The 22,714-nt window shown below is 46.4% G+C and overlaps 1 protein-coding gene across 2 annotated transcripts in view; it reads right to left on the minus strand.

Annotated features, from left to right (window-relative positions):
• Nucleotides 1-16,363, minus strand: part of DNAJA3 (DnaJ heat shock protein family (Hsp40) member A3) — a 30,567-nt gene extending 14,204 nt beyond the window's left edge. The window contains exons 1-6 of one of the 2 annotated variants that reach the window (XM_039239321.1): nucleotides 16,121-16,363; nucleotides 10,190-10,323; nucleotides 5,948-6,031; nucleotides 5,040-5,234; nucleotides 3,835-3,987; nucleotides 118-265 (exon numbers count right to left, since the gene is read on the minus strand). In XM_039239321.1, coding sequence (XP_039095252.1) covers nucleotides 118-265; nucleotides 3,835-3,987; nucleotides 5,040-5,234; nucleotides 5,948-6,031; nucleotides 10,190-10,323; nucleotides 16,121-16,331 — 925 coding nt within the window. In that variant the 5' untranslated portion in view covers nucleotides 16,332-16,363. The remainder of the gene's footprint in view (nucleotides 1-117; nucleotides 266-3,834; nucleotides 3,988-5,039; nucleotides 5,235-5,947; nucleotides 6,032-10,189; nucleotides 10,324-16,120) is intronic. The other variant, XM_039239322.1, reaches the window with a different exon arrangement.
• Between the last annotated feature and the right edge of the window lie 6,351 nt (nucleotides 16,364-22,714).

Genomic DNA, 22,714 nt, shown 5'->3' on the forward strand with positions numbered 1-22,714 from the left:
CCCCCTCCAGTCTGGGGCTCCGGATCCTTCACCACAGCTTTGACAATAGCCCAGTCACAAGGAAACGAAGGCCCCAGCTCTCCCAGCCCCGGGTGCGTGGAGGAGCCCAGGACCCACCAGCAGGCACGGGGATCACCACTTTCTTCTTCTGCTTGGCCTGTCCGGCTCCTCTGCATACCACACAGGGAGTCGTAATGATGGAGCCTCGGCCACCACATCTCCGACACGTGGAGCGCATCACAAACGGGCCTGTATTTATGGTTTCCTGATAAAGAGAAGAAAAACGGAACTCTTAAGTACACAGGTAAATTCTAAAGACCACGCCTCCAGGAACACAATGTATGTCAGAGAAATGTTTCATTAAAGACTTGTGTTCTGTGTGAACACGCACTAAAACATACCGCCTAAGGACACAGGGGCCCACACCTTTCTCCCAAAGGACACAAACATCATGCAAGATGATCCAGTCAGAGACTTGTGGGAAACACTCTGGCAGCTATGAAAACTTTGTGTGTACCTCTGAGGGGCCCGTGCCCTACAGATCGCACTTGTGAAACAGCGTGCATACGGGTGTCCCTTGCAGCCTGGGTGGCCACCAGGAGTGAGGTGCCTTAAAAATCATGGTGCACCCATGTAACAGAACGCTGCACACGGGTGAGAAATGCTTTCTGAGCAAATGGCGCGGCACTGTGTGCAGAGCGCTACCTTGAGTTACTGGAACCTCCACACAGATGGCTTGAAACGTGCGTGTCCATCTAAAGCAGGACACCCAAGGGTGTCACTACAGCCATGCCCATAAGGAGGGTGCCTGGAACAATTAGGGGATGGGGTTTGGTGGGGGGGGACACTTAACTTTTCACTGTACTTTCGTTTTTACTTTAGAATTCTTTTAAAAAATTTATTAATGTTTATTTATTTTTGGTAGACAGAGAGAACACAGGCAGGTTGGGGGAAAAGAGAGGGAGACACAGAATCCGAAGCGGCTCCAGGCTCTGAGCTGTCAGCAAGGAGCCCGATGTGGAGCTCGAACCCACAAACCATGAGATCATGACTTGAGCTGAAGTTGGACGCTTAACCAACTGAGCCACCCAGGGGTCCCTTTACTTTAGAATTCTGTACCATGTGCAAATAAATGTACATATACATTTTTAAACATACTAAGTTTTAAGTTAAAAACATTTTAAATATAAAATGTTTAAATATTTTTATTTTAAAATAAATTTTAAAATATTCAAAAATTTTAAATATTTGTCCCAGCAATTCCACCTTTGGGGATCTGTATCACAGAAAGAAGAGGCATCAGATGGAAGGACATACATGTAGAGGTATTTCCTGTAGCCCTGAAACTAAGTATTAAGATGGAAAATGAGATCTACAGATTTCAGCCTGAAGGAATGGTCATGATCCATCAAAGACCAAAGCAAGGTGCAGAACAAACAGTATGTGTAATATATTCTCATTAGAAAATTTTCACTTTAGGGGCACCTGGGTGGCTCAGTTGGTTAAGCATCCAATTTCGCTCAGGTCATGATCTCATGGTCCGTGAGTTCGAGCCTTGCATTGGGCTCTGTGCTAACAGCTCAAAGCCTGGAACCTGTTTCAGATTCTGCATCTCCCCCTCTCTCTGCCCCTCCCCCATCCGTGCTCTGTCTCTCTCTGTCTCAAAAATAAACAAACACTAAAAAAAAAATTTTTTTTTCGCTTTAGAAGAAATTTTTTTTGTGAAGACAGGCGGAGTTGTGGAAAGAATAACTCAAGCTATGAATCTGGAAGTCCAGGCAAGGGGAGATTAAAGACATTTCTTTATGTATTCCTCTGTTTTTTTGTGCCACAGCAAGTATGTATTTGATAATTTGCAAAAAAAAAGTACAGGGATGCCTAGGTGGCTCAGTCAGTTAAATATCTGACTTGATTTCAGCTCCGTTCAAGATCCTGGGGTAGTGGGATGGAGCCCTTGTTGGGCCCTGTGCTGAGCAAGAAGCCTGCTTTGGATTCTCTGTCTTGCTCTGCCATCTCCCTGCTCCCTCCTTGTGCACTCTCTCCCACTCTCCCTCCCGCCTTCCGTCTTAAAAAAGAAAAAAAAAAAAAAACAGTGCCAAGAAGTTATGTTAAACCAAAAAAGCAAACAATTTCTAGTGCCCAGTGAGCCGGGGGTTGGGGGGGGGCACAAAGCATAAGGCCCCACCAGCTGTGGGAGAGGCTGGGGGCTGGGAGGCCCCTGAGGATGGGGGTGCACAGGGAGGGTGAGAGAGGATGACGCTCCAGGGGGAGCAGAATGAGCAGTACCACGTCAGCGAGAGGGGCTGCCTTCCTCCTTGCTCCCGGGGCACCAGTGGTGGGGGCTGGGGGACGATGGGGAGGACCAGCCCCCCTCTTTCTTCTCACATGGCCCTCAGATACAGTGAGGACAGGGCAGCAACGGCCTCAGGGACCAGACTGGCTGCTCTGGGTGGTCATATCTTTCTTAGTTTTCTCAGCAATTGCTGTTGTTGGGTTTTTTTTATTTTTTTTTAATGTTTTATTTATTTCTGAGAGAGAGAGACAATGTGAGCAGGGGAGGGTCAGAGAGGGAGGGAGACACAGAATCGGAAGCAGACTCCAGGCTCTGAGGTGGCTGTCAGCACAGAGCCTGACGCGGGGCTCGAACCCATGAACTGTGAGATCATGACCTGAGCCGAAGTCAAACGCTTAACCAACTGAGCCACCCAGGTGCCCCTCAGCAATCGCTGTTGTAATCAGAGGGGCACTACTCTTTAAAATGTATCTGCTCAGCTCCCAGAGGCTTCAGGAATGCCTGTAGAGAGGCAGTACCCCATTTGTCAGTCTCCTACAATCAACGGGGTGATCTGAAGCTCAGAAGTCAGTATGTGCCTCACCACAAATTCCTCGTTAATCTCAAAGGGAAAATTAGTAACTTTACAGTGAAGAAACCTGGTGGGCCCTATCTTAACTGCCTACTCGTGACCCAATGTCACGTCATCACTAATGGGACAACTGACACCTCCTGACTCCTGACATGATCAACTACACCTCTGGGGTGTTTCACCAAACTATGTAATCTGAATCTTGTCATGAGAAAATATCAGATGAACCCCAAATAAGGGGCATTCTACAAAACAGCTGGCCTATAATCCTAAAAATGTCAAGGTCATAAAGAAAAAGAAAAGCTGAGAAAGCATTCCAGATTAAAGGAAACAAAGGATTTGATACCAAATACTATGCAAAATCCCAGCGTGGATCCTGGACCAGGAAAAAAGGACATTATATGGACAACTGAAAACATGAGAATGAGTACAGATAATGGTATCCTATCAACATTAAATTTCCTGATTGTGACAACTGCATTGTGGTGGCGTAAAAGAACACTTCTTCTTTGAAAATAAGCAACAAAGATGACAGAGCAAATGGGACAGAATATTAACAATTGGTGAACCTGGGTAAGGAATAATAAAGTGGCTCTTTATATCATTCTGTACATTTCTATTATGTAAAAATCTTACCAAAAAACAAACAAACAAAAAAAAAAACCATTATACTTCAAGCAAAATTTAACCGCTTCCTGCAACAGTTTCAAATTACCAAAATATCCTGAAATGTATTTTCAGGGAAGACAGCACAGTATCACTGATCAAGACAGAGCACTCTTGGAAAAAGAAGGTTCCAGATAAAACAGTCCCACCTAGTCAAAGACTCTCAAAAGCACCAAACACTGCCGGATAACTCTCCAGGGCTATCCATAGGAGCATAGGAAAAGAGCCGGTAAGGGGTGTGGGTGGGCCAGAGGCGAGGGACCCGGGGCAGGGGTGGGGGTGGGGGGGGCCTGCGTGATCTCACCATGCCGGAGCCACCGCAGTAGTGGCAGTTCTGCATCTTGGTGCCAGGCTCGTTCCCCTTGCCGTCACACCGCTCGCAGGTGTCAGTGATGTTCACGGTGAACTCCTTGTTGACCCCCTTAGCAGCCTGATTAAACGTCAGCTCCATGATGTACTAAAGAAATCAGAGGGCAGCCTGTCATCTTTCTTTTCGTTAATTACCAAAGTGATCCTCTACTTTGAAAGTAAAGGAGGGCGGTTTCCAGTCACCTTACCTCTTCTTTTAAAGCAGGCTTTATTTTTTAAAGCGGTTTTACATTTATGGAATTGAGACGGAGGTATCAGGATTTCCCACATACCCACTCCCCCTGCCCCCACACATGCACAGTCCCCACCGTGGTCAGCATCTCTCACTGGGATGTATATTTGTTAACAAGGATGAACCCACATGGACACATCAAAATCACCCAAAGCCCATTGTTTACTTTAGTGTCCACCCTTGGTGGTGTATTTCCTAAGGGCCTGAACAAACATATAAGGACATGTGCCCGTTATTAGAAAACCATAGAGGACTTTCACTAAATGTGAAATTTCACTACAAATACTCTGTGCACCACCTACTCATCTTTTCACCCAGCTACTTTACTTTTTAACTACTTTTTTTTAACTTACCTGCTCTCTGCTAAGTAAGAATGGATGGGACTGATTCTTACCTACTCCTCAGGATTTTTAAAAGTGAATGTTTAAGTGAAAATGCACTTTTCAACAAACTATTCACAAATAATATTTGTACATAGTCCTTACAGACAGCTGGAATGATCCACAATCATAATTTAAGTCATAAGACACTCCCCTCTCTTCAACTCTAATAATATCTTATTAGGACATAAATATGCAAGAGGTAGAATTGGTGGTGTGTCTCCCTACTGGACTGAGCTCTTCTAGAATAATGCAGCAGGCTCTAGATAATGGACCCAAATCATGGACCCTCAGAGCCTTAGCCTTACGCTGACTGATTAAGCAATTTTACAGCTAAACAGGATGTACATACATTACCTGCATGAATTTTCTTAAATATTGGGATTATTTCCTACCAAAATGGCTGCCTCCAGATCATTCCATTGAAGCTGCTTCATTTTTTTTCTTTTTTGAGAAAAAGAAAGATAAAATGTTTGCCTCACATTGAGCAGCTAAAATGTGAATGATTCTTCAAGACAAGGGGCTTACCTCCTGAGGCTGAGTGAACACACTCTGGAAATCTCCAAAAGAAGAGGATGAGAATTCCCCAAAGATCTTCCTGAAGAGCTCCTCGGGGTCGACAGTGGGGCCCCCCTTCCAGTAGCTCTGTCCCGAAGTGCCAGGGTCGGAGCCCGCAGAGCCATAGGTGTCATACTGCCTCCTCTTCACTTCGTCACTCAGCACCTACCAGAAAAGGCCCAGTGGTCAGGTGCCCTCGGGACTCCTGAGGCCCAGAACACGGCACAGGTTCACACTGAGTTCAGATAACGGTGCTGTTTCAGCATTAAATTTCCTGGCTTTGACAAGTGTACTGTGGTTAACGTAAAAGAATGTTCTTGGGAAACACACCCTCGAGCACTGAAGAATACAGCGACACGGCGTCTGTGCAGTACTCTCAGATGGCTGAGGGATGTGCACACACACACATGCGGCAGATACACGAGACCCTACGGAGCCGGAGTCCCTGCAGATGCCCCAAGTCTGGGGAGAAGGTCACTCTGGAATGGCTCCACAGCCCGCCACAGGGTATGCATCATCCTCCTGATTACATTTCAAGCTCCTCAAGGGCGGTCTACTTTTACAATACACACCATCCCCAAACACAGAGATGCCCTACGGAGGGGGTCAAAAAATGAGTGTGGAATTAATTAATCCAACCAGGGGCTCCCAGACCCAGCTATAAATCCAGATGACCTGGGAACTCTGTTAATACAGATTATTAGACCTTGTTTCCTGAGATTCCTGGGAATCTTTTCTTTTCTTCAAGGAAGTAATCTGGTTTGGGGACACAGTCTTCACACTGGACCTTATGACATGTCAACTCACCCTGGGCAGCACACTCTGATGTACCCACGCAGCTGAATGACAGTGACTGCACACACAGGTGGATGCATTACCTCATAGGCTTCTGCCAGCTGCGAGAACTTCTCCTTGGCTTTGGGATCGTCCTTATTTGTGTCTGGGTGGTATTTCTTGGCCAGCTAAGGGAGGAAACCATAAATCAAAATGGACACAAAATGATTACTAATACTGGACCCCGAATGACAGTCACAATCTCACCTCTCTTATAGCATTTGTTTGTTTTGAGATTTTGCAACTAACAGCAATTCCTTTTTTTTTTAACGTTTGTTTATTTTTTTGAGAGAGAGAAAAGAACGAGCACAAGACAGGGAGAGGCAAAGAGAGGTAGACACAGAATATGAAGCAGGCTCCAGGCTCCAAGCTGTCAGCACAGAACCTGACATGGGGCTTGAACTCGTGAAGTGTGAGATCATGACCTGAGCTGAAGTCAGAAGCTTAACCAACTGAGCCACTCAGGGGCCCCATCAACCAACAGCAACTCTTAAAACAAGGCTTAAGACTTTAAAATAAACCATCTTTTGAAGCGCCGGGGTGACTCAGTCAGTTAAGTGTCTGACCAACTCTTGGTTGTGGCTCAGGTCATGATCTCATGCTCTGTGAGATCAAGCCCCACGTCAGGCTCTGTGCTGGCAGCACAGAACATGCTTGTGATTCTCTCTCCTCTCTCTCTGTCCCTCCCCCTAGCCCCATTCACTCAGGCTCACTCTCTTTCAAAGTAAATAAATATTTTTAAAATGTCTTAAAAAAAGAAAAGAAACCATTTCTTCAAATCTGAGACATATACACATTTTTCAACAATAAATCTCTACCAAAAAGAACTAATGCTTTAGAACATGGGCATCTTTGTGAAAGCAGTAGAAAACAGGGTGTCTGGTACACTACCAACTATGTAAAAGGAGAAGAAAATACCTGGACATGTGTCTGCCCTATAAGTTATTTTGGAAAAATGTGTAACAAGCTACTAACATTGGTTGCAACAGGAGGGATATAAGTGAAGGGGAGGGAGACTTTCTACTGTATATACTCTTTGGTATTTGCTTAATTCTGAACCAAGAGAACATACTGCCTATTCAAAACACAAATTTAAATATTAAAAAACAAAATAAAATCTCACTCGGCTGTCCGGAGCTGAGCCGCTCTAAAACTAAGTTTACCCTCTGGGTGCTCCGAGCAGTGCTGTGCTTTGTAGGTGGCTCACTGTTTGCTGCAGCTGCTCATGCCTTCCAAGTCTGGGTCTCTATGGGTCCCTCATATGAGGGAACAAGGTGCATGGAGTCCTACCGTGGACCAGAGAGGCCGTGTGGCTCAGACACCGCCAGTAGCTGGCTGCGGTTACGGTGCAGGAAGTTAAGTGCACAACCTCCCGGTCAGAGCGCCCACACTGTCTGTAGCCCTGAGAGCCCGGACAGAATGTCACTGAGCACAATTTCGTCCTGTGTCAAACGACAATGATGGTACCTACTTCACAGGGTTGTAGCGGGGATGAGATGAGACACCACATTATAAAATGAGCATAAGGCACGGAACACGGCGATATTCGACATCAGCCATTATTAGGACATAGAAGGGAGCAAAGGACGTAGTTGGGAGGTGAGGGCAGCTAAGAAGTCCGGACAGGAATTTCAAATTTTCAATGATAAGCCAAAAATCACTGATGGGTATCAGTATACCCCAAATCCAGGATGACCACCGGAAAATACGCCACTGAGGCACGCAGCCCCCGAGCCTGCACACGAGATGGCATGTCCGTGGCTTAGGTGAAAAGAACAGAAGGAGACGTCACACATCAACAGTGCATTTGCGCCAAGACAAGACGAGACAGCGTCATGGCTCATAATGCCAAACAAGGATCCAAAGGAGTTCAAGTTCAGAAAAGTATGAGGAGACCTCACAGGGCTGTATGGGCGGGCCGACTCCCAAAGACCCATGCTGGAGATACAAGAACAACAACCACAACCTGAAATACTCAGATTTTACACAAACACGATCACATGAGATTAATGTGGCTTAAAAGAGAGTTGAGTACATTTTAACACAATTTTTAAACAGTTATCTCAATTTAAAAAGAAAAAAAAAAGGAGGGGTGTCAGGACATTACCCACATCTGAAAAACGTGACAGAATTACTTTCTGTGACAGGGAACTCACTTCTACTCGAGGTGGAGTGTATCATGACCTACAGCCTTCACCGTTAGAGGGCTCTTCATTGTAATAGGCCTAATCACCTCTGCTTTTGGTTACATGGGTGACTTTAATCCTCTTCTACAAAACAGCCTAGCAAATAACTGAGGCTGGACATCATGGCCCCATAGAGTCCTTTCTTTACGCTGAGAGCCAGACAAACAGCTCTCAATCTTCCACAGGAGCAAAAGAAGCAATACAAGTCACCAAGCCTGCAAAGAAAGAACTGGTCATGTGCCACCCAACTCTGGTTTCCAGGAGGAATGAGGGTGCTGGCAGGTTGCCAGAAACATCCACCCACTCCCCAAAGGCAGGCAGACAGAAGGAAAGCAGCACCAGCCACCCAAAGCCAAAACAGCCATCCGTGGCAAAGGCAGAGTACAGCTCCACCAGTTCCTCTGAGCTCAGTCCTGCTTGCAGAGACGCTGGTCCTCACGGCAGCTTGGGGTGGGGGTGGGGGGCACGCCAAACGCAGTGCGCTAAGCCCCGGAGCGGGGTCTCGGGGAACAGCCAGTAGTGGCCCACAAGCTGGTCCCAAAAGCCACAGGAACAAACAACAGTACACTCATAAGATTAGCTCAGGGGCACCTGGGTGGCTCAGTCGGTTAAGTGTCCGAGTTCGGCTCAGGTCATGATCGTGTGGTTTGTGGGTTCGAGCCCTGCATCGGGCTCAGAGCCTAGAGCCTGCTTCGGGTTCTGTGTCTCCCCCTCTCTCTGACCTTCCCTTGCTCATACTGCCTTTCTCTCTCTCTCAGAAATAAAACATTAAAAAAAAAAAAAAAAGATTATCTTAAGGAAAAGAGAGGTCTTTGCACGTATGACACACAGTGACTTTTGGGGCCTCGTGTATAGGTCATAACCTCTCCAAGCCTCTGCCAGGAGGATGAAATGATGCAACACACACAAAGCTTTCATCAAGTTCTGACCCCAGAAATTGCTCTATGAAGACTACTTTAAAAACGTCCAGTCTTAAATTGCACAGCTTTACCTCATCTTTTTACTTCTACACCTAAAAACTTGAATGGTTCCCTACTGTCTCTTAAATTAAGTTTCTAGCTTACGTCAGCAACCTTACCTTCTAATTCAAAGAGGAAAGACATGCTATTCACTGTTCCCAAGCCAGGGTCTCTGCTTCCTACCCCCATACCTTTGCTCATTCCATTACGACATAAGTCTACACAAAACCTATACATGGAGTTCACAGCAGCACTACTCCTAATAGCCAAAAGAAAAAAAAAAAAAAAAGTGGAAACAATCCAAATGTCCATCAACTGATGAATGGATAAATAAAATGTAGCATATCCACGTGACAGAATACTACTCAACCACAGAAAGGAATGAAGAACCGATACATGCCACAGTGTTGACAAAGCTTCTTTCCAAAGTGAAAGAGGCCATCACAAAAGTTCACACATTATATGACTTCACTTGTATGAAATGTCCAGAACAGGCAAATCCACAGAAACAGAAAATAGGTTAGTAATTGCAAAGGCAGAGGGAAAGGAAACAGGGGAGTGAGTGCTGGTGGTATGGGTTTTTTTTAAGCTGTTGAAAATGTACTGATTGTGGGGATGGTTGTAAAACCACTATGAATAAATTAAAAACCAGTGAACTGTACACTTCAAAAAAACCTAAGAGGAGGGATTAGCTATCTAAGCCACGGCTGTTAGGTCTGGTCTTGATCAGTACCAGTTCACAAATATTAGGTTCAGGTAAAGGTTTTGGCCACCAAAATGAAAATAAACTTAAAAAAACCTCTAGAATCTTGTAGTGAATTTTTCATACAAGTAACAAGGCGCAGAATACTTTTAAATATGATAACAGCTTTGTAAAAAGATTTTTAAAAACCTTTGGTTCTGCCTCTCTTTTTTCTGAAGTGTTTTTTCTGAAGTCCAGCAAAGCCCATCACCTCATTCTACTCCATCAGCCACAGGTCACCTGCACGTACGGCCACACATGCGGCACTGGACATACGGGCACACCCCGTCAGCCACACGTCACCTGCACGTACAGGCACACATGCAGCACTGGTGAACAGACCAGGCCAACAGCATCCCTTCTACAGTCTTGTCCCTAAAACCTGGTCCCCATACAGACCTGGTAATATGCTTTCTTGATCTCCTTCTGGCTGGCATTTCGGGGCACTCCTAGTATCTGGTAATAATCCTCTTTGGCCAAAGGGGAGCTCGTGTGGAAGGAGGCAGTACAAACAAAAGGGTAACTTTTTACTCCTAAAAAAGAAAAAAAAAGGAAAGACAATCACTCTGGGAATGTGTTCAACAAAAGGAAGTTGTGAGTAAACACCCAGCCAGGTTATTTATACCTATGAAGGAACAGAGATCACAGCCTAGGGTCAGCTTTCTCCAAGCCCACTGGAGACCAAACTCACTACACTTCAGAGATGGCCAAGGCCACTGTATACAACGAATATAAAACAAAGTGTACTGGGCAGGGCTAATCCTGCTGTATCACGATACAGTGAGGCTGTACCCTAACGACTGCACTCCGGACAGGGGCTGCGCCTGGGGGATGACTAGAAAGGCACCTAACCCCACTGTCACACTACCTGAGCACCTGCCACGTATCTTCATATGCTGCTTCCCTTAATGCTTAACAATTCTCCAAGTTCTTTGCCTCCACCAGGCAACCTGGGGGACCTACTTCTGGGGTGGTTTTCAGAGTGTGGTCGCTGGGCCAGAAGCATCATTAGCTTGTTGGAAATGTCCATTTTCAGGCCCCACCCCTGACCCAAATCAGAAACTCTGGAGGTGGCATTCAGCAGGCTGTGTTTATAAACCCTCCAGATGATGATTCTGCCACATGCTCAATTTGAGAACTAAAGAACTGAAGAAATGGTTCTTGGGGCGCTGGGTGGCTCAGTCAGTTGAGCAGCTGACTCTTTTGGCTCAGGTCATGATCCCAGGGTTGTGGGATCGAGCCCCACATTGGGCTCCATGCTGAGAATAGAGTCTACTTGGGATTCTCTTTCTCTCTCTGCCCCTCTCCCCTACTTGCACTCTCTGGAAGGAAGGAAGGAGAAAGGGGAAAAAAATGGTTTTTAGTGTTTAAGGTCACAGGTCTAAGAGAATCTGATAAAAGTGCTGCCCCTCCCCTAAAAAAAATACATCTATATAGACACACAGGGTTAAAAAGGCCCTATGCCTGAAACTGTTTACCCCAGAAGAGCTAACTGGGGTCAAAGCCCAAGGCAGGCAGCCACATACCCTGCCCCCCTCCAAGCCTCTGGCATCAGCACAAGGAGGAAGGGCCACTGGTGGACACATCCACTCCACTGCCCTCTGTGTGTGCAGCAGAGAACTAACTTGGATTAGTCTGTCACCAGGTGAAGCAGGGGGAGCTTCCCCACAACTTGAGCCCTGTCTATCCTCCAACCCATCTGGTGACAAATGAAGATACAGGGCTGGGAGTGAAAGGAAGCCAAGTAAGAGCATAAAGATCATGACAGCTCCAGATTTCTAAGTCAAACTTCAGCCTATAGAGGAGCTTCTGGACTCACCATTCATTCCTTCATTCATTCTCAAATACTCAATGAACATCTACTACCTGCCAGGCACTGGGTTCTGCACTGGGAATAGGTAGCAGACCATTCATACACTGCCTTTCTGGAGCTTCCATTTATTCAAGATCTTGACACTGTAGCAGGCAATGAGATACAATGTGAAGAAAAGACCAAAACCAGCACCCTCAAGGAGCTTACAGTCCAGCAGGGGAGTGTAGGAGACCGTGTACAAAGAGATATTAGCACACAAGGGCATGCAGAGTGAGAACACACATAGGGTCACCTAACCAGGATTTCTCAACCTCACACTTTCGATGATGGGATTACATTCCTCATGGTGAAGGGCCTTTCCTATTGTTATGGGCTATGTCTCCCAATCCATATGTTGAGGTCCTAATCCCCAGTGCCTCAGAATGAGACTGTGCTTGGAGGTAGGATGCTCATTTTAAGTTTTCATTTATGTAAGTAATCTCTACACCCAACGTAGGGCTAGAACTCACAACCCTGAGATCAAGAGTCATGCTCTTGTGACTGAGCTAACCAGGCGCCCCTGGAGGTAGGATGTCTCACGACAACTCTGCCAAAACATTGATCTTGGACTGCTAGCCTCTAGAACTGTGAGGCTAAATGCAGTCCTCTCTTACAGCATCCCTAGCAAACTAAAATACTCATACGTCAAAGGATGCTCAGCAGCACCAACTACTTATAAGTAGCACACTCTACCACCCCTCTACCCCTGTCATAAGAGGGCAACTGAATGTCTCCAGACATTGCCAAATGTCCTTTGGAGGGCAAAATCATCCCCAGTTGAGAAGCACTGACAACTGACCTGAAAAAGTTCAGGAAAGGTCTTTTAAGGGAACTGCTGTTAAGCTGTAGAAATTAGCTAGGTTAAGGAAAGGTTTGAATCTGCCCAGAATTACACCTGTAGTCCCAAAGTTATTTGCAACAGATTCCCCTTTCATTTTCAAGGGTCTCATTTGGCTGCTAAATCATAGACCGCCTTTGGTTCACATGAAAGTTCATATGCATGTAGTAACTGCATGATGTAACTAGGTTTTATCCAAGTAGAGGGGTGGTTAGAGATAATGATGCCGATTAATGAGGCCTAGGAATAAGTCAAAGGGCCTTCGAACAATCCTAAGGAGTCAAGGTTTTATCCTAAGGGCAATAGGGAGTCCTGGCAAGTGTTGAACTGGGAAGTGATCAACAGGAGAACTGGGAGACTACTTAAAATTAATCTGAGCACAAAACACAACCAGGAGTGTAGAGGAGATATCCAGGAAGGGGACAATATAACCAGACAGGAGGATGAGTAGGAATGAGTCAGAATGACTGAAATCAGAAGCAGCAAGTCGATCTGTACCTTCAGTAGTCCCATACTGTTTCCTGTCGCTGCACCCCAGACCTCCCAGAACACAAAGAGCAGACAGTGTGAGGGGCACCTGGGTGGCTCAGTCGGTTAAGTGTCATGCTCAGGCCATGATCTCACAGCTTGTGGGTTCAAGCCCCGTATCGGGCTCTGTGCAGACAGCTCAGAGCCTAGAGCCTGCTTCAGATTCTGTGTCTCCCTCACTCTTTGCCCCTCCCCTGCTTGTGCTCTGTCTCTCTCTCAAAAATAATAAACGTTAACAAAAAAATTTCTTTAATTTTTTAATGTTCATTTTGAGTGAGAGAGAGACACAGTGTAAGTGGGGAGGGGTAGAGAGAGAAGGAGACACAGAATTTGAAGTAGGCTCCAGGCTCTTAGCTGTGGACACAGAGCCTGACACGGGTTTCGAACTCACAAACTGTGAGATGATGACCTGAGCCGAAGTTAGACACTTAACTGACTGAGCCACCCAGCCGTCTCACATTAATAAAAATTTTCTAAAAACAGAGCATACGGTGTGGAAGTAGTGGGGGTTAGGCAACCACAGAGGACTTTCTTTGGTCAGATTTGAGGAAAACAGAGCTAGCTGCCCGGTGCTCACTTTCCCTTCACTCACAGCGTGAGGGGCTGCCCTGGTCCTGTGAGGCTCTCCTTGCCACCGCCCTTCCACCCCCGCCCAGCCCCTTCCAACCCAGGAGGAGGCTGGTCATGGCAAGCATGAACAGGGGAGGGACAGTGAGATAGGGAGACCCAGAATCTGAAGCAGGCTCCAGGCTCTGAGCTGTCAGCACAGAGCCTGACACAGGGCTCGAACTCACAGACCCAGGAGATCATGACCTGAACTGAAGTCAGACGCTCAACCGACTGAGCCATCCAGGCGCCCGTCTTGCCCTTTTTAGAACAACCCAGAATAAGATCATCCTCCAAGTCACTCCAAGAATGACCAACCCAGAGTCAAATAATTACATTTTTTCTGCCCTGAGAAAAAAGTTGTATTTAAAGTGTTGTTTTTAGGGGCGCCTGGGTGGCTTAGTCGGTTAAGCGTCCGACTTTCGCTTGGGTCATGATCTCGCGGTTCGTGGGTTCGAGCCCCGAGTCGGGCTCTGGGCTGGCTGCCAGCTCAGAGCCTGGAGCCTGTTTCAGTCTGTGACTCCCTCTCTCTCTGACCCTCCCCTGCTCACGCTGTCTCTCTCTCTCTCCTAGAAATAAATAAAACATTAAAAAAAAATAAAATAAAATAAAATAAAGTGTTGTTTTTATGTCATCTAATTGTATGAGGAGATCAAAGACCAATGTTTGTCTGGAGCTGAGTTTATGATTTTAGATGTAATAACAAGAGTGTATCTTGAAGGATATCACCTCTCTCACACGTTCATCATGTGACACAGAGCATGCCCATCCTGGGCTATGTATTGACTCCAGTTCCTTAGTAATGGTCCCCCAAAGGCTCAGTACTTAGTGCTTGCCTGTCTCTCTAATATATACACAATCAACAAAAATGCTCCCCAAACTTGTACAAATGTACTATGAACAGAAATAGCTTAATAATTACCTAAGGAAGAAGTGAACAAAAAGATGCAGCCAAATTCTATTTAAAACAACCCTGACATTAGAAGATGTTAGCAAAACTCAAAACTTAACTCTTTTGCTCATACTGAGAAATACAGCATGACATCACTCCCAAGAATCCCAAAGAAACCAGAGCAGACTACTGCTCTGCCCGTGAGAAAATATCGGTGGCAGGAACAGAATAAAAAAACGGCATCACTTGGTCAATACCTCATCCCATCTCTTTGTTCTCTGCTGTATCTCCAGTAACTAGAATAGTGGCCAGCATATGGCAGGCTCTCAATAAACACTGAGTCAATGAACAAATTTTCAGTTAATGAAATAGGAGTTCAAAGATATTAAGTAACTCACCCAGTCTCTCTCTCTCTCTCGTGCTCGCTCTCTCTCTCTCTCTCTCTCACACACACACACACACACACACACACACACACACTGGTGGAGGTGAGTTTGCTCACTTCACAAAAGAATAATGATTACTGATGCTTTAATGACTGCCTTATTATACAAGCATTACGAAACTGGACTCCAATAGGCAATTATCTCGTGTGGGTTATCTTGTCAGGGCCCGTTAATTAATTACCTTTATAAATGTATAGACAGTTTAAATACAACTTGCACAAAATTCTAGGGAACACAACCAATAGCACAATTCAGACACATGGTTGGTTATTCAATGTTTCCTCCTTCCTTCACTGCTATAACGGAAGTCATCCAACACATAGCAGAACTATCACAGCCAAGCACTTAAAGGCTTACTATGTATCACTTCTGTATCGCCTCCATCCATTAAGAAAGCTGGTTTTGAATCAGGGCTCTACCATCTTTTTGCTTTGTCACTTTCTACAAGTTGTTTAACATCTAGGCTTAAGCTTCTTTATCTATCACATAGATGTAATAACATCTATCACATGGAAATGACCCATGCCGAGTACACAGAAGGTGCTCGATAGATGTTAGTATTTTTATTACAATTGCCAACTTATGGACTTATAAAAGCCTGCTAAGTGTCTTCTTCAATTAAAACCACGTGATTGAAAGAGCATAAGCTATTAAAGGATAACTCTACTCTTCCAGCTTTATGACCTTGAGCGGGTCAATTCTTCTGCTAGAACCTCAGTTTCCCGTTCTTTAAAATGGGGATGACGATTCCATTCTTGCAGGGTTGTTACCACCAAGTGAAATGAGGCACAAAGTGCCTAGCACCGTAACAGGTGCTCACCGAATGACAGTTACCTCCTCCCTTCCGGCTATAAGGTGAAGGGAGGAGACGGGATCGGAATTGGGTAAAGGAGCAAGCCTGGAAAGAGGCTTCTAGAAACGTTCAGAGAAGAGAAGGTTGTAGGCCTACGGAACATTTTACTACCGCCGCCGGGGGCTCCATGAAACTCTCCCTGGTTTATCACTTCTCAGTAGGCATTTGGGCCTCTCTGCTTCCTGTTCGCCGGTCTCGCCAAGCAATTCTGCATACAAGTCTGGATATACCTTCCACCCTGCTACCCCCCTAGCCGGATCGAGTCATTCCCTTACGGGCCTTAGAGCCCCACTCGGCGTTGAAGCCTGTCCTCACCTTTGAAGCTGACACCGGGTCTCAATGTCAGCAGCGCCCCGGAGCCTCGAGCTCTCAGGGAAGGCGCGAATGCAGTGACGTTCAGCTTGTGGCCCAGCGAAGCCCCCGCCACGCCCCCCCTGGGCGGCAGGGCTCCTCTCCCCGCTGTAGCCGGCAGCCGCGGGGACCCCACAGCCACCAGCAACCAGCGTGTGGAGCACCGCGCCGCCATCTTGGGCCAGGGACACTGCGCCTGCGCCACCCGGCTCAAGGAGGCCTCGCGAGAACAGCAGGCCGACCCCGCGAGGGCGCTTCCGGAGGCGGGGCCCGTGCGCGCGCCCACACTAGCTCAGGCGTTGCGCATGCGCATCAGCACCCAATGCACCTTTCTGGTTGCCAACGCCGAAATGAGGTTTTCTCTGCGGAATGCAACTAGGTATACCTACCTTGAAGAACCTCATCATTCTGTGCTAGATGGCCAATATTGTACCTTATCTCTGTAGAGATATGGTTGAGTGTAGCTAGGTGCAACTGGACGCTGTCCTAGGGAAGGGCCGGACTACATATCCCGGCGTGCAATGGTGCCGTCAGTCGCGCAGATCCCAGGATGCAGTGCGCTGCCTCTTCCCCCAGACCCGACACTTAAGTCTTGCGTCAGTGTTGCTCGCCGTGTCAGCGTGAGCGCATGGGGGCGTCTGCCCTACTTCCAAAGCCTGGCCTCAAGTTCACTTTCTCTGTAGCTGATTCCCTTTGGAGCTGACTTTTATCACTCGGTACTGTCCTGAGCGTGTTAGGCTCCTGCAAACCTGTGACGAACTTGCCAGTCGCCGAGAGAGAGCCGAACCCCGGACAAATGAATTTAATAGACGTGGTGAGCACCTACTATGTGTCACGCACGTTCTAGAGTATTGGGGATACGATGAATGACATACCATCCCTGCTCCGGGGGAGCAAACTATGGATCGAGCGAGACCGGCTCCTTAGTAACTGACATAAAGTGTCATAGATATAAACCGTGTTAGAGGCACGGAAGTTAGGGGTTTCTGGAACATGGCGGGGTGTCAGGGAAGGCATCTCAGAGGTAACATCCCAGTTGGACTTTGATGAAAAATGCGTCAGATAGGGGTGGAAGGAAGAAGTATTCCAAAAAGCAGACACTTCAAAAGCAGATGTCTCAGAGGTGTGAAAGTGATCGCCCTATTTGTTTAAGCCCTAAATTCAGGATGTAGAACTGGAGATGAGGCTGGAATCTGGCCCAATAAGCTTTGCTAAGGAGTTTCAGTTTACACACCCCCGACCACCACCCCCAGACAATAGGAAGGGAACCTGAGGATTCACTGATGGATTTAAGATGAAGCGCTCTTTGCCACTTCTGCCCATTATACTCAAAATTTTGTGGATGTGAATGTTAATCTGCGTAGATAGCCATAGCTTTCATTGATGAAATTCTCCACAGGCCTTGAGATTCAAAGAAGGTTTAAAAACCCCTAGTGTAGGGGCGCCTGGGTGGCTCAGTCGGTTAAACGTCCGATGTTGGCTCAGGTTATAATGTTGCGTTTCGTGGGTTCGAGCCCCGCATCGGGCTCTGTGCTAACAGCTATCTCAGAGCCTGGTGACTGTTTCAGGTTCTGTGTCTCCCTCTCTCTCTGACTCTCCCCTCTTCACGCTGTGTGTGTGTGTGTGTGTGTGTGTGTGTGTGTGTGTGTATGTCTCTCAGAAATAAAACATTAAAAAATGTTTTTTTAAATAAATAAAAACTAGTGTAGTGAAAAGGTTACAAGGCTATTGTAAAGTTCGAGGAGAAGTTGAGAGTTTGGGCTACAGAACCTAGCAGTGAGGCCTTCTTAGAGAAGGCAAAGTTTGTCATGAAGTGAGAAGTGGAGAAAAGAGTTTATTTAATATATTCAACCGATACTGGGGCGCCTGGGTGGCTCAGTCAGTTGAGCGTCAGACTTTGGCTCAGGTCATGATCCCCCAGTCGGTTGGTTGGGCCCATGCAGGCTCTGTGCTGACAGCTTGGAGCCTGGAACCTGCTTCAGATTGTGTCTCCCTCTCTCTCTGCCCCTCCCCCATCACAATCTGTCTTTCAAAACTGAATAAACGTTAAAAAATATTAAAATATATATATATATTCAACCAATACTTAAATGTCTTCAGTGTAGTGGTTAAAAATATGAGCCTTGGGGGTGCCTGGCATGCGGCTCTTGATCTCTGCATGGTGAGTTCGAGCCACACATTGGGTGTAGAATTTGCTTAAAATAAACTTAAAAAAATAGAGAGGCACCTGGGTGGTGCAGTCAGTTAAACATCTGACTCTTGGTCTCATCTCAGGTCATGATCTCACATTGTGTGAGTTCAAGGCCTGCATTGGGCTCTGCGCTGATGGTACAAAGCCTTCTTGGGATTCTGTCTCCTCTTTGCCCCCCCCCCCCCACTTGTGTGTGCCTACTTGCTCCCGTGCTCTCTTCTTTCTCTCAAAATAAATAACTTAAATTAAAAAAAAAAAAAAAAAAGTGTGGGCCCTGGAGTCAGACTGCCAGAAACTGAATCCCAGCCCTGCCATTTACCAGCTGTGTATCCTTGGACAACTGACTTTACCTCTCTGTGTCTCACTTGCCTTTCTGTAAATCAGGGACATATTGGTAACTACTTCAAAGGACCATCTGAGGAATGAGTTAGATAATCCATGTGAAGGCTTCATACAGTATTTGGCATATTAAGTAAGTACTTAATATGTGTTAGCTCTATGTACTAGGCCCTGTGGTAAGCACTGAGAATACCAAGCGTGATGATTCAGGCACATTTGCTTGCCACCAGGAAGCCCAAAACCTAGGGGGAAAGAGTGGAGGAGGGTGCTGGTTGAGAAGTACAACTTTCAGGAATAAATGCTGACAAGAGGCAAAGAGACTTTCATTTACCACCTCGGAGTGAGTTAGGAACTAGAGAAGAGCTCACTAATATGAAAACTTGGTCAGCTTTGTAACTTCCTCATATTTTTGGTATTTTGGTTTTCCCCCCATCTATTTCCCCATAGTGATTAACAGTAAAAATCCACACTAAAAGGGGGTGTGCATTCTTATCTTAGGGGATCACAGGAAGGCTAATTGCTGGGGAGCCCACACTCCCTCAGGAAGCAGAGACCCCCAAGGAAATGGAATGGGTGCTGGTGGCTACTGAAGGAAAGGAAAACGGGTTTTGGGGAGGCCACCGTAAGGAGTCCCTGATGAGAGCAGCCTAGGTCTGTATGAGGTCCCTTTCACTGCTACTCACTATAGAGAAGCAGGAGATGATACACTTAGTAAACATAGGTAAGTTACAAAGCTCTGGAAATCTTCACAACAGAGATCCTTAGTCCATGGTACCTGGTTCACCTTGATTTGATAGTTGTTGGGGACCCATGAATAAGCGTCCTTATGTTCCCCCACCGCTAAGCTGAAAAACCCAGGGAAGGAGCTGGTTTGGGGAGAAGGATGACGAGTCACTATTGTTTGGACTTGTCATGCTTGAGACGTTTTTAGGACCAGTTTCAGGTACTTGGTGGCTATGGAGGGATCTGAAAACTTCAGCTGTATTAAGAACATTCTCTTTCCAGTTCACAAAGAACTTTGTCATATTTTCTATTTTGATCACAATCCTATGAGGGAAGGCAAAGACTATTCCCATGTTTAGAAATGGACTCCTCCTCCCCCCCCCAAACACCCTTGAGCACACCCCCCAACAAAAACACCCACACACAAAAAACCAAACTCTAGAAGATGAGAAACTCATCCAAGGCCACAGAGCCAGTGCGTAGGTGAACCTAGATCTACATCCAGACTTCCTAACAAAACCCAGAGCTCTTCCCTTTAAACCATGCACCTTCATATCATTGTGATCAATAACTCTAATTGAAAAGCCCTTAATTACAATGTACTGTCTCATGCTGAATTTCCTCTGCTGCTCACAACAAAAGGAGGGCAGGACAAGTATTTATTACCACCCCACCTACAGACTGTTTCACTGCCTTCCAAGGACTTCAGCTGTTAAAGGACACAAAATGACCCATCCTAGGCCTGTTGCCAAAAACTAGAATGAGCACACAGGCCTCACCTCCCCACAGCCCCCAGGCAGAATGTGTCATGTGTCCATCACCCCACACAACCCCCTTCTCCAGTCTAAAGCCAAAAGCGTAGCTTTGAGGAGAAACAAATGCTACTTGCAAAAGGCACACAAGGCTCACAAGCAACTCCCCCTCTGCGCGTGTTGCCTCCCTGTCCCCCTGGGCTCTGCCTCTCTCCTGAGGCAGTGAGAGCAGCGAGAACTAGTAGGGAGCTTTAAGTATGGTCTCGTTGCTGATTTCCTGCAGACTCTGACCATCCGAGCCACAACAGGATGGCTACCCGATGAGATGGCTGCTCTCCTCCCCAAGTGAGTGAGTTCTTTCCAGGGAAGACAGAAGGGCCTGAGCCAGTTTCTTCAGAGGCAGTAAGAGGCAGCCATTTGTCTACTTGTAGCATTTCCTTTCCTCCCCCAAGAGGCTACAGGACAATTCCAAGGGAGTGTGGAATGTGTAACCCAGATGTGTAACTGCATGAATGGCACCTGTGTGGGTGCACTTCCCTACAGAACAACAAACTAATTGAGGCGCAGTGTCACAATGGGATGGGGTATGGGGTGTCTTCACCTTGGTCACCTGAGTGTTCCCCAGTGGGACCTCCATGCTGTTGATTTCCTAAATGACCCTTTATTATTTTTTTAATATTTATTTATTTGTGAGGGAGAGAGAGTAACAGAATGAGAGTGGGGAAAGCGCAGAGAGGGAGACACAGAATCTGAAGCGGGCTCAGGCTCCGAGCTATCAGCACAGAGCCCAACACGGGGCGGAACTCCCAAACAGCAAGATCGTGGCCTGAGCCTAAGTTGGATGCTCAACCAACTAAGCCACCCAGGAGCCCTTAAATGACTCTTTATTTATTTTTATATACAATTTTTTTGTTTATTATTGAGACAGAAATAAAGCATGAGTGGGGGGAGGGGCAGAGAGAGAGGGAGATACAGAATCTGAAGCAGGCTCCAGGCTCTGAGCTGTCAGCACACAGCCCAATGCGGGGCTTGAACCCATGAACCATGAGTACATGACCTGAGCTGAAGTCGAATGCTTAACTGACTGAGCGACCCAGGTGGCCCTTAAACCACCCTTTAAAAATAAACTACAAGTGTCTCTGGCTCACAGCTAAATATTATTCTGCCCAAACGAGGCTTAAACTTACCCTTTTAATGTTTATTTTTGAGAGAGAGAGAGAGTGCTAGCAGGAGGGGGCAGAGAGAGACAAAGACACACGCACATAATCTGAAGCAGGCTCCAGACTCTGAGCTGTCAGCAAAGAGCCCAACTCAGGGCTTGAACTCACAAGCCACAAGCCACAAGCCACAAGATCATGACATAAGCCGAAGTTGGCCACTTAACCAACTGAGCCACCCAGGCGCCCTGAAAAGGACCCTTTTAAAGGAAACAAACAAAGATCACAGACATGGAGAATAAAGTTACAGATCCTCTGGCAATCAGTGGACCCCAGTGTGAAAAACATCACCTTACAAATGACATCCTTTTCTATGAAAATACCTTTTAGTTGTAAATTATCACCACAAAAGTCAAATTTTGTGTCTGTTAAAATATTTCACACATCACTGTAAAAAATAAGATCACTAGGTGTAGTACTTCAGAGTCCCAAGAACACGTGGGTGCACCTCCATTTGAGAAACAAAAAATAATGCGGCTGCACAGTCATGCTGGGATGGGATATGGAGTGTTTTGCCCAATTTTTGAAATGTATTCTGTTGCATAATTGTTTTCTGTACTGAGAACTGCAAGTGCCTTTCTGAGCCAGCTCCTGAAATGAACAAGGCAGGGCTTAAGGGATGAACAAAAGTTTCCGAAAAAAAAAAGAAGTTTACAATGTGCATTTTTAAAAAAATTTTTTATACAGTTTATTTATTCTTGAGGCAGAGAGCAAGCAGAGTGGGGGAGGGGCAGAGAGAGAGGGAGACAGAATCGGAAACAGGCTCCAGGCTCTGAGCTGTCAGCACAGAGCCAGATGCAGCTCTCGAACCCACAAACTGTGAGATCTGACTTGAGCAGAAGTCGGATGCTCAACCGACTGAGCCACCCAGGCGCCCTGCACTTTTTTTTTTTTTTAACTGGAACACCTGGGTGGCTCAGTCATTTGAGCTTCCAACTCAGGTCATGACCTCTCAGGTCCATGAGTTTGAGTCCCACTCTGGGCTCTGTGCTGACAGCTCAGGGCCCCAGCTCAGAGCCTGGGGCCTGCTTCTGATTCTATGTCTCCCGCTCTCTGCCCCTCCCCCATTCGGGCTCTCTATCCCTCTCTATCAATAAATAAATAAAAACTTTTTTTTTTTTTTTGCGGGGAGGGGGAGGAGGGTGCCTGGGTGACTCAGTCAGTTAAGCGTCTGACTTCAGCTCAGGTCATGATCTCACAATTCGTGAGTTTGAGCCCTCCATCGGGCTCTGTATTAATAGCTTAGAGCCTAGAGCCTGCTTCAGATCCTGTGTCTCCCTCTTTCTCTGCTCCTCCCCTGCTCATGATCTCTCTCTCTTTTTCTCTCTCTCTCTCT

Source organism: Hyaena hyaena, unplaced genomic scaffold, assembly GCF_003009895.1.
Source record: "Hyaena hyaena isolate Hyena2069 unplaced genomic scaffold, ASM300989v1 scaffold_155, whole genome shotgun sequence".
NCBI lineage: Eukaryota > Metazoa > Chordata > Mammalia > Carnivora > Hyaenidae > Hyaena > Hyaena hyaena.